The following is a 16582-nucleotide window of genomic DNA, read 5'->3' on the forward strand; positions in this document are numbered from 1 at the left end:
TTGGCATATGTTCTGGCCTTACATCACATCAGACTCCTCCAGTGCCACAGTGTGCAGATGCCACATCAGGATATTGCGACAAACCCTGAACATTCAGACACAGCCAGCACAAACTGTGTATGTTGGGGAAAGACAGATTTGAGAAGGAAGAGCACTCACATTTTGAACCTCAGCAGATGCCACAGAACAGAGGAATAAGAACAAGGGTTGGTTTTTATACCCCACTTTTCTCTACCTTTAAAGAGTCTCAAGGTGGCTCACAATCACCTTCCCTTCTCCCCACAGCAGACACCTTGTTAGGTAGGTGGGGCTGAGACAGTTTGGAGAGAACTGTAACTAGCCCAAGGTCACCCAGCAGGCTTCATGTGGAGGAGTGGGGAAACCAACCTGGTTCACCAGATTAGAGTCCGCCACTCGTGTGGAGGAGCGGGGAATCAAACCCAGTTCTCCAGATTGGAGTCCACTGCTCCTAACCACTACACCACACTGGCAAAGAGGGACCAAGAAAGGGAGGGAGGAAGGAGGATAATCTTGAGATCCATTCACTGGGTTTGGGGAGTGTTCGAGGGGACATGTTCTCCAGTGTGAAATTTTCGGTAATGGACCCACATGCATGATAGTGACAAGAATAGGCCCTTACATAGGTGTAGCATACGGACACCCTCACAAAAGCACATACACAATCAGGGCCGCGCTGTGGTACCCCAGGACCTATTCCTGAGTGAAAGATACAGAACAACAGTGTCTTATGTGAAGAGAACACAGCAATTATAATGCAACTTTTGCTGAGCTAAAGCTCAGCTCCTTACACTAAATAGCCATCATTTGTAGACGTGTGGGCCATTCCTACCTGATGCTATTTGCACATGTTCTATACCCAGGAATAGATTCCTCACCCTCTGAAAGATGCACACATGGGACTCAGTTACACACCTGTGAGGGTCAAAAGAGAGGGTACTTTGCTGTTTAAATGGACAGGGACCAAGAGAATGGAGTGGGAAAGTGCTGTGTCCCCCACCCCCAACACACACACATGCATTTTTATTGGACTGGGGTGGGAAGAACTGCTACATCCTTTCATCAGTCCTCAGAGGTATACATCTTGATGCAAACACCTGCTAGTGAGAGCCGTCCCGCCCCCATCCTATCCAGTGCTCCCGTGAGGGTGCAAAAATTTATTTTCAAGTTTCACATTTTTGTGGAGTTGCTGCAGAAAGGTTTAGAAGTTTAACCAACCTAAACAAGTGTGAAAAACGTCCCTTCCAGGGGAGAACAGGTGCACAAGATATACCCCACTGGAGGGGATAACTGTCATTTCCCCCACCCACCCACCTTTCTGGATCCACATGCGAACACAACTGAACCCGCCCATCGCTCCCTCTGTAGAGATCTGAGCAGCTCAGTTCTCCAATGTGTCAGCCAGGATGGCTAACCCATTGCTTAGTTCGTCTGACTGTGCACTTCCTTTCATGGCGCACACCCGAGATGCATGCTCTTTCTTCCCCTGTAATGATAGTATCAGTATAAAGTCTAGGTTTGGTTGTCACCTTTTCCCTCTGCCAGTATTTTTTCAATTTGTCTTTCTCCACTAGTTTCCTTCCTTGCTCTGTAGTTAAGGATTGTCTTTAAAGAGTTGTCCTTGATTTCACACAGAGCTGCGGCGCTTCATAAGTCCTTGGAAAGCCGACAAGCTATGAAGTCCTGTAGAAACAGAGCTGATGGCTGAACGCTGGGCATTGCAGAAGCATCTGTTGGACGGCGTCTCAGGATAGTGGCCGGGTGAGGAATGGCTCTGTTCCATGCACGTGTCCGAGGTGGAGAGGTCTCTGGGGATGATCATAGGGATAGAGTACTGCAACTTCTCCCGGCTCTTGTACCAGAGGCAGGAGCACATGGACTGGAAGTGGAGAACCTCAGCATAGACATTTCGGAACCCCCCTCGGCCACCACCGCTTCCCCCTCCCACCCCACCCCCAAGCATGGCGGTGGTCGAGGAAGCCGTTGTGTCTGTGGTGTGCACGCTGCTAGCCTGCCCATTGCGATTGAGCAGGGCCCGGTGCTCGGCATCCCGCTTCTCATCCTCAGCGTTCATAGTCATGAAGCGGAGCACCACCAAGTTGAGGAAGGCCCCAATGACGGTCAGCCCAGTTAAGATGTACATAAAGCTGAAGGCCACATATTGGGGCTTGTTCTGCAGGGCATGCTCCTTCTGAAGGGCCACATAGTCCCCAAAGCCAATGGTGGTGAGGGTGATAAAGCAGTAATAGTAGGCCTGGAAGAAGGTCCATCGCTCGTAGTAGGAGAACGCTGCTGCTCCAATGCAAAGGGTGCTAATGCAGGAGAAGAACCCAATGGTGACCATGTTGGCCATGGACACTTCCGGCCGCCTCATGCCAAGGCACTTCTTGATACGGTGGAGGAGGTTTCTCACAAAAGTGTTGATCCTCTCACCCAAGCTCTGGAACATTACCAGGGTAAGGGGGATTCCCAGCAGGGCATAGAACATACAGAAGACTTTCCCACCATCTGTGCTGGGGGCTGCATGGCCGTACCCTACGGAAGAAAGACACAAAGGACAAGTAACCTGGTCAGTACCACTTGACAGACAATGGGTATCATCTGCACACTGAGGAAGGAGACTCCCCTCCTGGCTTGATAGCTGGTGGGTGCCGCTTCCTCTTCATTCACAATGGTGGCTTGGGAAGAATGGAGAGGAGTCACAGCTGAATGGCCCCTCTGGCCTGCAGACTCAGTGGTGTGGCAATCTGTGCCGAGGTCCTCCTCTTCTGGTCCACGTGCTCCTGCTTCTGGTACAAGAGCCAGGAGAGGCTACAATACTCCTTCACTACGATGCTACCCACAGAACCCTGTCCGCACGCCCTGCACACACACAGAGCCACACCAGGAAGTCTGCAGGCCAGCACTGCCTCTGCCTAACCCAGGGCAGATGTTTGGCCAAGGGGTAAAGGAGCAACCGGGGAGGAGAATACATGGGACCCAGAGGGGAGACAGCTGTAGGACAACTGCATAGGGATCAGCATGCTGGAGGAATAATTGGGGCAGACTTGGGAAGGATATGGAAAAAAACCTGAGGGTTGGGTGGTTGGAAAGCACAGCGGAAGGAGGAAGGTCTGAAAGTCTGGGTGGCTTTGTGTGGTGCAGCTGTGCCGAGAGACACAGATGTGATCTGGTCTCTCTTTCCCTATATCCAAGCCCAACTGAATCATCTTCTGATATATTCCCCCACCCCACCCCCAACAATATTGTTGATTTGATGTTCATTTGGGAACTGGAAGTCAATATCCTTTTTCCACTGTCGAGGAAAGGGATTTGTGGATCAGATTTTCTGTGGACTTTTTATACTGGACTTTTTATACCTGATCTCCCCCCACCCCTGCATTAAGACTGAAGGCATACTTCACACTCAGAAGGATCCATGGATATTTTCTCAGTCCGTTTTCTGTAGAACCCTCAACCGTCTCCCTTGCAGTGACCAGATAGCCACTTCATATTCTCTCCCATCATCCCATCCTCCCTTTTGCTCAGTCAGAAATGGGACTGTCCTTTTCTGGGTTTGGGGGGATCCTGGTAAGATCCCAGGATTCCCTCACATCTATCAAATGTAGCCTCCAGGATTTACTCATTATTCCTTCCCCCAGGATGAAGTCACATGAGTAGAGTGTGGGGTCAGTGCTGCAGCCAATGGGCTTAGAGAGTTGATGCATCCAACATATTCCAAGGAGAAGGAGAAGGAGAAGGAGAAGGAGAAGAGTTGGTTTTGATATGCCAACTTTCTCCACTACTTAAGGGAGACTCAAACCGGCTTACAATCACCTTTCCTTTCCCTCCCCACAACAGACATCCTGTGAGGTAGGTGAGGCTGAGCTCAAAGAGCTGTGACTAGCCCAAGGTCACCCAGCTGGCTTCGTGTGTAGGAGTGGGGAAATAAATCCAGTTCACCAGATTAGCCTCCGCTGCTCATGTGGAGGAGTGGGGAATCAAACCTGGTTCTCCAGATCAGAGTCCACCGCTCCAAATCACCGCTCTTAACAACTACACCATGCTGGCTCTGAAACATTTCAGCCACTCTTGCAGTGTACCAGTGCATCCCATAAAACACACATTGGTGTTTTATGCTAACGTAGTTTATTCATGCTCCCATATTGCTCAGACATTGTTTGTTAAGATGATGCTTGAAAAGACAGCACACTGCGGTCTGGCATGGGGCATACTGTAACTTTTCAGTTGGATGTTCAGAATTGGGGTAAAGTTCCTTCTGCTTCACTTTCCCCCAGGTATGATCTTGTTTTTAAATTTCTTTTTCCAGCTAGGGTTGCCAACCTCAAGGTAGTGCCTGGAGTTCTCCTGGAATTATCACTGATCTCCCGGGATTAGTTCCCTTGGAGGAGATGGCAGCTTTAGAGCAGGGACTGTATGGCCATTACACCCCTGCTGAGTTCTTTCCCCCTCCCCAAACCTTGCCTTTCCCCACCCCACCCACAAATCTCCATTAATTTTCTAAGCCAGAGTTGGCAACCATATTTCCAGCTGTTATTCCAGTGATATTCTAGTCCAAAGAGCTTTCATTCATTCATCAAACAGAACTGCAACATATAAAGGACGATCAGTGATGATCACAAGTAATTAAAACTCAGATCAAAGCTAGTCCAGAGTAGCATGCTCAGTGCTAGCAAATGCCAATCAAAACAGCCACATCTTTACTACCATTACCAAAAAAAATCAATTGGAGGAAGTTTGGGGAGTTAATCCCATGCAAGGGAGCAACCACCCAGAAGGCCCTGTTCCTCAGTACCCGCTTTGCTTCAAAGTGCAAAAGAGGGCTCTTTGATGTAGGGTCGCCAAACTCCAGGTACTGGCTGGAGATCTCCTGCTATTACATCTGATCTCCAGCCGATAGAGATCAGTTCACCTGGAGAAAATGGCCGCTTTGGCAATTGGACTCTATGGCATTGAAGTCTCTCCCCTCCCCAAACCCCACCCTCCTCAGGCTCTGCCCCAAAAACTGCCCACTGGTGGTGAAGAGGGACCTGGCAACCCTAATTTGATGAGATCCCATACCCTCTGCTATGGTAGAGGGGAAATTCAAGAAGATACCCAGGGCAGAGAGACTATGCCCCTGCAAATCCGGGGATTTAGAAACCACTGAACATGTTCTCCTGGACTGTAACGTTTACACTATACCCCGTTCTAAGTTTATTGAGCCCTTCATACAGGGAAAGAGAAAAGATAGAAAAGCTCCTACAAGGAGATAATCCCTCAATCACCTCTCAGGTAGCAAAATTTTGTACGGCTGCAATAAAATTCGTTGCCACAAAGTACTCTCTTAGTCCAAATGGCAGATGTAACTTTGATGTTATTTATTTTATTTTTTTAAGTGACTTAAGACTCGGACTGTAAACCTTTGTCGGTAAGACCATTTTAGTCCATGTATCTTGTTTTATCTGGCCAAGGGCCGCAAATAAACTATCTATCGATGAGATCCCTCCATGGTGAAGTCAAGCGTATGCAAAAGCCATCTGTGTTCGGGTCAGTGTCACAGGAGAACTATCTGCCTAGTCTCCAAAGAGATGCTTCCTTTGACAACAAAAGGTGCTTGAGATGCTTGCAAGCATACACTGCTCTCTAAAGCTTACGTGGGCAAATCGGCCAAACCCAGGGGGGTAAATACCCTCATGCTTCTCCTCTGGGCAGCCATCTTGGAGGCTCCAAGTCATTGAAATAGCCCCACTTTCCACTAGGGGGCGCTAGCGTGCCTTCGTGAGCCCCCCCCCCAAGGCTGTGGCAGCCCCTGACCCCCTTTGCAGCAGATGATTAGAAATTTGCTTGTTGAAAGATCTCAGGAACCACAAAAATGAAAAGAGGTCAGATCAGCTTTAAACTTGCCCAGCAGCTACAAGGCATAATTACAGATGGTTTTAAAGCCTAAGAGGATAATGTGACCTCAGAGAGAAAGAAGGAAAAAAGCAGGAAAAGGAGGGGGAGAGGAGCCTGTGCAACACAATGCGTCTGGGCACTTGTTGGCCTAACAGGAGGCTTGCCAACTCTGGGTTGGGAAATTCCTGGAGATTTGGGGGTGGAGCCTGAGGAAGGAGGGGTTTGGGGAGGAGAGGGACTTCAGTGGGATGTAACGCCATAGAGCCCGCCCTCCAAAGCAGCTGTTTGCTCCAGGGGAACTGATCGCGGTTGCCTGGAGATCAGTTGTAATTCCAGGAGAGCTCCAGGGCCCAGGCGGAGGTTGGCAACCCTACCTAACAGAAAAGTCATTTTTCTGTGTGTCACAGAATAACAGAGGCCCAAAATGCTAGCAAAGAGATAGAGGGTGGCAGGAAAGACATTTTTATTGCTTTCCCACCCGTACCCCAAATCAAGGGGAGAACCTTGTATCCCACTCTGAGCTCCTCGGAGGGAAGGCGGGATAAAACTGTGATAAATTAGAGAATCCCTTCTATTCACATCCATTCTCACATTATCATCATCATGAAAGGATTAGATTCAAAGAGGTGGGCTGATCTGGAAACAATATGCAATTGGTTCTCTACCATGTGCATTCATTTATTTATACACACTCCTTTCTGTGAAATTCCACTAATCTTATCATAATCCTTTTAACTTGCCTCCAGTTCCTATTTCCTACAGATGTTTCATTTAAGCAAAAGCATTCACAGGTCCGTCATTCTCTGCAGTTTCCCCAGCCCCAGCTCCTCCCTCCAACCCAAGTGATTTTGCTGATTGTATTTGAATTCTTTCAGACGTTTCACAACACTCTCAATACTGTTTCACCTTCTCAATGCACCTCCCCATTCCATTGTCATTTAAGCAAACTTCGGTGCCATCTCTAACCTATGAATTTCGGGGCGCTCCCCAGGACTTCGGGTAGGCTGCCGTTTTTAAATGGCCAAATGCACAAGGACCAGGGAGGGAAGGCAGCATGGTATAACCCGACGCTCTCGGAAGGTAAGCAGGGTAGGTACTTGGAAGGGAGACCTCTAAGGAAGGCTCTGCAGAGGAAGGCATGGTATAGCCCAATCTTGTCAGATCGTGGAAGCTAGACGTCTTCCAACCATTTATAAGCTGTGGTATCCCAAAAACCTTTTAAAGCGATGTTTTTTACAACATTTTCAAACTCTTAATACATCGCTGGGAATACAAAGTGCGGTAACCGCCACAGACAGACACAAACACGCACGTGGGTCTTTTAATTTTAATCCCATAGATTGACACCTAGCGAGCATGCCTCTGTATGAATTCTGAGCAGTTTTTATTCGAGATTACTTCCTCTGAAACTGTCTCTTAATCAACGTGGCACAAATCCGTACAACCTGTGTCACTCCGTGTGCCCTTGCTGTGACACACCCTTAACACACTGGGCCATAAAAGAGCAGCTTCAACAGCGGAGGTGACGTAATAATTACTGGGGAGTGACTAAGAGCATATGCAGAGTGCAGACAGGCAGATTTAGAGACACCAGAGCTTCTTTGTCTGGGAAATACATGCTGAGTAGTATCATGTGGGAGGGTCAGCCCAGCCTCAAGCGGCCCCTTTCCCAGTGCTTTTCTGTGTCCTCCCATGAACTGTACAGAGCAGCATAGATGCAGGCAGGAGGGGTGGAGCGGTGGGCGGGAGAAGAAGAGGCTGCTTCCAGCCTGCGTCTCCTTAGGGAAGGACGTACATGCCAGGGGTGCTTTGGCCAAGCAAGGAGCCTCCCCCCCTTCTGCAATTCCCACATCCAGGATAAGGGGGTGGCCTTAGTTATGGGATGGCAGGGGGGCCCAGGGAAGGGGAGAGGGAAAGGGGAGAGGAGGTTGAATGAGCCCCACTCCCAGCCCTGCAGGCAGCCTGACCTCATCCGGCCCCTTGTCTGAAGGGAGTCCCATCAAGTTTGTTTAAGTGCAGCAAGCGGAGATGTTTCTCGCTCGGCAAAGAACGGGCACGTAGAGAAAGGGAGGCAGCTATAAAAAGAAAAAGGGGCCGGAATGCATGCGGCTGCGTTCGTTCTCTCGGTCTCTGACTCAGCATCAGCCCCTCCACAGCCCCCCCTGCCCCCCCATCACAACGGTTCAAGCCCAGAGCTAGAGATGCCCCTACATGTGATAGAAAGTCAAATTCAAAGCAGGCTCCAGCCCAAACACACACACACACACACACACACACACACAGTGGGGGGGGGAAGCCTGGGGAATTTTGACCCAAAAGATTCTCCCATCCCAAAATTTAACCCAGGAAACTCTTGCAATGGGTGGATTCAACTGGGATGAAAGGCAGTAATGAAAGAGGGCATTAAAACATGCACACAGTGCCTTTGCCTCATCCCTGAACAAACATAACCCATTACCCACAGTGGACACGGCAATTCTACAATTCAGAAATATATATAGTTTAAGTGATACCCAGGCCTTGCTTGAGATTGGGAGTAGGGAGTAGAGAGAAGCAGAGACGGGGCTGCTCAGTCCCCCACATTCCAAACTTTGAGTCTTATGGGGCAGGGCTTGGTGACATCATAGGGTATGGCCTGGTGATATCACATTAAACAGCCATAGTAGTATTTCCTCACATTGCTAACATTTGTACCACGTAGTATCTGTGAGTATGTAGTTATGTGGATTTAATACACCTCCCATTTACCCCCCCCCCTGGTATGGAGATTTACCCGCCCCCCAGCCCCAATGTCCCACCCCTAAGGAATGGAGGAGTGGGAGGAAAAATGGCCTCCAACTAGGGTTGCCAACCTCCAGGTACTAGTTGGAGATCTCCTGCTATTACAACTGATCTCCAGCCAGGAAAAGCATCAGATAGTCGTTGACGTGAAAGACCTCTACCCTGGAGAACTATTGCCAGTCAGAGTGGATCTTGATAGACGAATAGTCTGACTCATTATAAGTCAGCTCTCTGTGTTCCTGTGACTCAGCCTCGCTCCCTGCAGACATCCCCATAGCTGAAGCCCAAGCAGCAAAGCTACTACAGTTCTTCCAGTAGTAGAAAAGAGCAAGAGTCCAGTAGCACCTTAAAGACTAACAAAAATATTTTCTGGTAGGGTATGAGCTTTGACTCACGAAAGCTCATACCCTACCAGTGAGCCTACTGAGTGAGCTGTGGCTCACGAAAGCTCATACCCTACCAGAAAATATTCTTGTTAGTCTTTAAGGTGCTACTGGACTCTTGCCCTTTTCTACTACTGCAGACAGACTAACACGGCTACCCTCTGTGAATTACAGTTCTTCCAGATAAGGAAGGACCACTAGGGGTTGCTGATGATACTTCTGGGAAAGGAGAGTGGTGGGTCGCCAGATTCTCTTTGGCAGCACTTTCTTCTCAAAAGCTACACCTACCCCATAGTACGCAACAGCTCTATAATGTACATTGTTTCCAAACTCTGCTTGGAAGAAGAAGACGAAGAAGAAGAAGAAAAAAGGCCCATAAATGTGGTGGAAATTTTCGTCTGACAGCCTGCTGGCAGCTGATTTGTGTGCCTCCTACAGGATTAACTTTCTTTTCTCCTTTAATCCCTCTCAATTTAATAGACTTTAGAGATGCAACCAGATTGGAGAAGAGAGCAAGGTGCGTGTTGGCTGTTCTTTAAATGTCTGATGCTTATTTGTCACAGTTTCAGTGGAAAACCATGTTGGTCGGCAGTAGAAGAGCTACGTTTGAGCCCAGTAGCATCTCAGGGACCAAGAAGATGTTTGTGGCATGAGCTTCCAAGATGAAGGGAGTGTGGACTCTCGAAAGCTCATACCACAAAAAAGAAACCCACAGGCCACAACTAAGAAGTTACCACAGTATTCACAAGTGATTGGATGTTGTTTTTCATCTAAACGTCTACCATATGGACTCAGATACATGGACTATTCATGCAGTGTTTAGTTCCGTTTGTGCATTTGAGTAACTGTATTACTATCCACTGTGATGGTTTATTTTACGTTGTAATGTTAAGGGCAGAATAGAATATTGCAATAACACCCTTAGTGTCATTAATTTTATTAGTGGCTGTGTACTGAAAGTAAATTTCCTACATAGGATTTTTCCACAACCTCCAGGTACTAGCTGGAGATCTCCTGTTATTACAACTGATCTCCAGCTGATAGAGATCAGTTCACCTGGAGAAAATAGCTGCTTTGGCAATTGGACTCTATGGCATTGAAGTACCTCCCCTTCCCAAACCCTGCCCTCCTCAGGCTCCACCCCAAAACCTCCCGCAGTGGCGAAGAAGGACCTGGCAACCCTCTCTCCAGACTACATAAATCACTTATTTATTTGTTTGTTTTAAAACATTTATGCCACTTCTCCTGGAGAAAACAGTTGCTTTGGAAGGTGGACTTTATGGCATTATACCCTACTGAGGTCCCTCCCCTCCCTAAACTCCACTCACCCAGGCTCCACACTCAAATCTTCAGGTGTTTCTGAACCTGGAGTTGCTTGCTGGCTTTGTTTAAAGGTATATTGTTTGTGTGTATTTTCTCTGGAGTTGGAATAAATGCTTCAGGGATTAGTTCCTCCCCCCCCCCCGCCCCGCCTTGGGAGGGAGAGGATCAGGGTATCACGCTGCACTCTTCCGCTCAAGAGTTCAGGGAGCAAGATCAGGCCGGCTGCATCCAGCTGTCTGAAACCTGATCTCGGTCTAACACAGCGGTTGTTATGCTCTGGATTGGAGGGAGGGAGGGAGGGGGCAAGATTGCCAATATCTGAAAAGATTTAAATAGATTTTGATATATTCCACTAGGGCGGCACTGATCTTCTGAGAAGCCGCTAGGACTGTGACAGAGTTGCAGAGCCTGCCAAGAGAAACAAGCGTCTCCATTTCCCCTTTTATTCCACCGCCATCCTCCAATCTCATAAAATAGGGAAGATTGATTCAGAGCGTGGAGCCCTCGCCTATAAGTATCCGCACACATCGTCCTTAGCCTTCTATTGCTCCAGCAACACCATAAATCAAAGGTTTTGCCTTCCATTTCTCAGAAACTACTGCACAGATTCCCTCAGTTTGGAAAGAACAGTATCATCCCGTTTACCACTCTCATGCCTGGCTTATGGCTTCCCACAATACACACTGCTAACCCTCAACCTGCTTTATAGTAGTTGCCAGTTTCTCTCCTGAAGTTCATATGGAAACCTGAATAAATGCCTAAGGGCCCTGGCTTTCATCTTGTAAAAGGGCCTTTAGGAGGAAGCCTCTGCAACTGGCTCCTTGTTATTCCCTCACAAGGTCCTACAGTAGGGTTGCCAACCTTCAGGTAGTAGCTGAAGATCTCCCGCTATTACAACTGATCTCCAGCTGATAGAGATCAGTTCACGTGGAGAAAATGGCCGCTTTGGCAATTGGACTCAATGGCATTGAAGTCCCTCCCCTCCTCAAACCCCGCCCTTCTCATGCTCCACCCCAAAACCCTCCCGCCAGTGGCGAAGAGGGACCTGGCAACCCTATCCTACAGTGTTTCTGCAGGCCTAGCTCCTCCTCTACTACCTACCCATCATAATGCCATCTCTTTTCCTCTGCCCCTATATCCCTCCTTGGCAGCAAATCTATCCCACCCACCCTACACACATACCCCAGGTCCCGAAGGGCTTTGCAGGCATGTACCAACACCTGGAATTGGGCCTAGAAACTAATTGGAAACCTCAAGGATCTCAGACTAGGAGTAAAACAGTGTTGTCAGTATTTTGATGAATGTCACTCCCGATCTCCAGAGGACCTCCCCCAGCAGTTTCACAAGGACTTTATGCAGCTTAGGGGATAGAGCAGAACCCCCAGTCCCCTGCAGGTTCCACTGGATACTAACCACTCACAGATTGCAATGATAGTTCCTTGCTAGAGAGAGAAAAAGGTTGTCTGAATCCACCCTATCTATGTGAGCCGGGGAAAGGTATATATTTCATATCATAACATTAAAGATTGCAATGGCCAAGTGACCTTCTGCAGGACATTCATGGAGAGTTATGGAATAAACAGATGATAACCCATCTGGCTTGGATTCCATCTGAGCGGAAGATGTTCCTGCCAAGGACAGCTGTAGCCAACTATGCCCTCCTCCCTCACGCTGTTGCCACTGAAGATAAGAGCCTAGCCAGGGAATCTAGATTTATGAAATAAGCCCTCTGGCACAGAAGGAGGTCAAATCTCAGCTGTCCCATTTTAACAAGAGGCATCTAACCCTACCCTCATCAGGAGACCTCAACAGCTTCTACTAATGTTTCTGCTGATGACTTGCAAATTCCATTGGAGCAGCCGTGTCAGCCTGTTGCAACGAAACCAGGGGAGAAAAGGTTTGTGGCCCTAGCAAATGTATTGCAAGTTTCATGGGCTAGAGCTAGGGTTGCCAACCTCCAGGTGGTGGCTGGAGATTTCCCACTATTACAACTGATCTTCAGGCGATAGAAATCAGTTCCCCTAAAGAAAGTGGCCGCTTCGGCAATTGGACTCTATGGCATTGAAGTCCCTCCCCTCTCCAAACCCCGCCCTCCTTGGGCTCCATACCCAAAATCTCCAGGTATTTCCCAACCCGGACCTGGCAAGCCTAGTTAGAGCCCATTTCATCAGGTGCAAAGCAAACAGCAAAACCTCGATTTGCACATGGAAAGGGGGGGATTGTGAACTGGGGAGTTAAAAGGCCATCAAATGCAGGAGTTATAATGGTGAAATTTCTATGCCAAACTCGAAAGCATACATGACAAGCACAGAGTTCTGAATCTCTCTCTCTCTCTCCAGTTCACCTGGAGAAAATGGCTGCTTTGGCAATTGGACTCTATGGCATTGAAGTACCTCCCTTCCCCAAACCCCCCCTCCTCAGGCTCCGCCCCAAAAACCTCCCGCCGGTGGCAAAGAGGGACCTGGCAACCCTAAATATAAGGACTCAGATCTCCATTCTTACTTGTAGCTGACAAAGGGAGTTTTGACTCTTGAAAGCTTACACCCCAAAAATCTTTTTGGTCTCTAAGGTGCTACTGGACTCGAATCTAAGCCATTCTTATATAGAATCAGAAAGATCTCCCAAAGCATCAGACAGTGGCAGAACGTGAAAACACTGTGCTCTGAAATGTTAATCAGGACAATCCAGTTCAGCAAGAACTGTTCTGTTTGGATGATGCCCCTGTCAGATATATATCTGTTGAGTCTTTCCCACCACTGACTGGCCTTCCTGCTGCCCTGGGTAACTGAAAGCAGACGTGCATCAGAAAACCTTTCAGAGCATATATTTCCAATCATTTCCAGTTCCTGGAAAGTATTGCAATTGAATAAGTTACAGTAACTGTGTTAAATAAATGATATGGTTCAGGTTTTGATTCATTATTTCATGACATGTCTCAACTTGGAACTTAAAGCCCAGCCGACTAGATCTGACTAAGGTTTTACTTGTTCCAGAATCCTGTATCCAACAGATGCTTCTGAGAAACTCACAAAGGTGTCAGGAAGGCAATAGCTCTGCCCCACTGTCCATTCCCAACATTTGGTAACCAGAGATAATCTGCTACTGATCAAGGAGGTTCCATTTAGTTAAATGGAAAGCCAGTGTGGTGTAGTGGTTAAGAGCGGTGGTTTGGAACGGTGGACTCTGATCTGGAGAACCGGATTTGATACCCCACTCCTCCACACGAGCGGCGAAGGCTAATCTGGTGAACTGGATTTGTTTCCTCAGTCACTCCTACACACAAAGCCAGCTGGGTGACCTTGGGCTAGTCACACTCTCTCAGCCCCAGCTACCACACAGGGTGCATGTTGTGGGGGGGGGATGATTGTAAGCCGGTTTAATTCTTCCTTAAGTGGTAGAGGAAGTCGGCATATAAAAACCAACTCTTTGTCTTAAAGGAGAAGGAGAGACCTATGGACACCCTCTGAGAGGTATGGCTTGGATCCAACAGAGAAATTTCGTGGACAGAAATAATTCCCTCTGTGGACCGTGACTTTCTTGCCTCCCTTGAAATTGTGGGTATTTGGAGCTGCAGGAAGAAGGGGGAAGTGAGAAAGTTATACTCCACAGATGAAGACCATCCATAGACATGTTCTGTCTTGTATCCAAGCCAATGTTTACAGCTCTGAGCTCCTTGGAGGAAGAGAGGAACAAAAATGTGATAGATAGGCAGATGGACAGAGACTATTAGTTGCTGATAGATCCAGAGTTCGCCTGAGTTCATTACTAGAAAGCCAGAGGGACCCGGGGCCGGGCTGCTCCCCTCCCCCTCTCCACACGCATTTCTCACATCACCCGCCCCTCTGCCCAGCAGCCCAATAGGAGCGCTTCCTCCCTCCACTGTCACATGCAGCAGGGCGGCTCACATGCCGGGCAGCTCACATGTGGCGTGAGGATGCGGCGCAGACGGCAGCCTGTTGAGTCTGTGGCGAAGGTGATTCCCGTGGTGGGGTTGGAGAGGAGCTAGGTTGGAGGGGAGCGTAGCTCACAGCGTGGCATAGCTGGAGGGGAGCAGAGCGCTCGGGCCACAGCGCGGGCTTTGCGGCGCCTCCCACCTTTCAGTGAAATCCCCTACTAAAAGAGGAACAGCCACTTACCCAGCATGTAATTAACCTGTGGAACTCCTTGCCACAGGATGTGGTGATGGCATCTAGCCTAGATGCCTTTAAGAGGGGATTGGACAAATTTCTGGAGGAACAGTCCATCACAGGTTACTAGCCCTGATGGGTATGTGCTACCTCCTTATTATAGATGTGGGCCACTGTGAGATACAGGAGCTGGACTAGATAGGTCCAACGCATGTACAGCAGAGGTGAATCAAAGGTAGGAAATGCACTCAGATGCCTTTTTCAGAGCAGGCCAAAAGGTCTACAAATTCAAAAGGAACCCCAGTTGAGAATCACTGCCGTAGATTGTTGATTCAGGGAATATCCATTTCTTTAGTGTTAACTAATAGTGTTAGCTATTTTTGGTATAGGGATAGATTTGTATTGGGTGCTTCATATTTTTTTTTAATTTTGTGTTTTTGTATACTCCAAGTCTTGAACACCCAAAAAATTAATCACATTAATTGTTCAAAAGCATGCCAAATATTCATGTCAAACCAGCAGGACAACTGAGACTTCAGGATCAAGATACCTACAGAGGTGTGGGACTGAGACTGCAGCATAGGGGTGGTCTCCAGCCCAAATGTCCTCTTCATCATAATTCATGAGGCTACCCTTAGACAAGCCATTCTCTGTCAGCCTGAGTCCACCATCTGCATTACGGGAATATTAGCACTGACCTACCTTACAAAGGTGTCGTAATGATTACTGTGATTATAAATGTGAAGTGCTTTGAACATGAAAAAGCCCTATAAACATGCTAAGTATTTATTATGAGGAGCTTCTTTCCCAGTATGGAGAGTGAGAGCATGCCAAGGGCCTTTCCACTTGAATACCCCCCCAAATCAATGTAGCTATTTTCGTTGTAACATGTGACGTATCTACACATCAAGCTATGGAAGCATCTGGCTGGCATGTGTTTGGATAAAAGCCAAGCTACATATGTTTAGAGCAGCCTAAATACCCCAGACGAGCCTGAGCTTCTCAGAGCTTGGAAGCTAAGCAGGGTTGGCCATGGTTAGGGTTAGCAACTCTAGGTTGGGAATTTCCTGGAGATTTTAGGGGCTGAGCCTAGGGAAGGGAGGGAGTTCAGTAGGATATAATGCCACCTTCCAAAGCAGCCATTTTCTCCGAGGGAACTGATCTCTGTCACCTGGAGATCAGATGTAATCCCTGGATATCTCCAGCCACCACCTGGAGGTTGGCCACCCTACCTATGTTTGTTTGTTGGATGGGAGATCACCAAGGAAGTCCAGGGCCCCTATGCAGAGTCAAGCAATGGCAGCCCACCTCTGAACGTCTCTTGCCTTGAAAACCCCATGCAGTGAAACTTCAGGGGTAGCTGTAAGTTGCTTTTGACTTGACAGTACTTACTTATTATTATGACTCCATGTATTTATTCACATGTCCTCCTTTTCGGATAGAAACTAGAGGGTCTGAAAACAATGTAGGCCAGGAACAGGAGCCTCCTCCTCCTGCCTCCTCTCTCCCTTTATCTGGCCGCAAACCGTTGAGTGAAGGCCTTTTTCTTCCAATATCAGAACCAGGACAGGAGAAACATGTTTCAAACATGCTTCAAATGAATGGGACGCAGCAGAAGGAATGGGGAAGAGGCAGCTCTCCTTGCCCATATGTTCCACTTCCTGTTAAAAATAGTCCTTCAACCTCCACTGTACACACAAATGGAAAGACATTAATATAAATATATATATATTGGTCCCCATCATGGACTAATCCTGCTGTGGAGCAAAGAGAGCTAGGGCCTTCTCAGCAACCTTTATACCTCTGTCCTTCTTTTAAAATCATGTTTAAGTAGGTTGCTGGAGAAGCTAACAGACGCTAGATATTCTCTAACGGTTTTTTAAAACTTTTTATTTTATTTATTAAAATATACCCCACTTTTCCTTTTTGGCTCAAGGCAGCTGCCAATTCCAGAAATTAAAAATGTACAAAGAACAGTCCAATCCTCTGTACTCCCCTTCCCAAGAAAATGCCTGCATCTTTTTCTTTTTGTCATCAGGTTGCAGCCAACTTGTGGTGACCCTATAGGATATT

At 47.8% G+C, this 16582-nt stretch overlaps 1 protein-coding gene across 1 annotated transcript in view; it reads right to left on the bottom strand.

Moving 5' to 3' along the window:
• Positions 1-1503: 1503 nt before the first annotated feature.
• KCNK3 (potassium two pore domain channel subfamily K member 3) overlaps positions 1504-16582 on the bottom strand; it is a 79619-nt gene continuing 64540 nt past the window's right edge. The window contains exon 2 of the mRNA XM_056852788.1: positions 1504-2553. Within this exon, the coding sequence (XP_056708766.1) occupies positions 1646-2553 (908 nt within the window). The 3' untranslated portion in view covers positions 1504-1645. The remainder of the gene's footprint in view (positions 2554-16582) is intronic.

This window comes from Euleptes europaea, chromosome 7 (genome assembly GCF_029931775.1).
Source record: "Euleptes europaea isolate rEulEur1 chromosome 7, rEulEur1.hap1, whole genome shotgun sequence".
Classification (NCBI taxonomy): Eukaryota; Metazoa; Chordata; class Lepidosauria; order Squamata; family Sphaerodactylidae; genus Euleptes; species Euleptes europaea.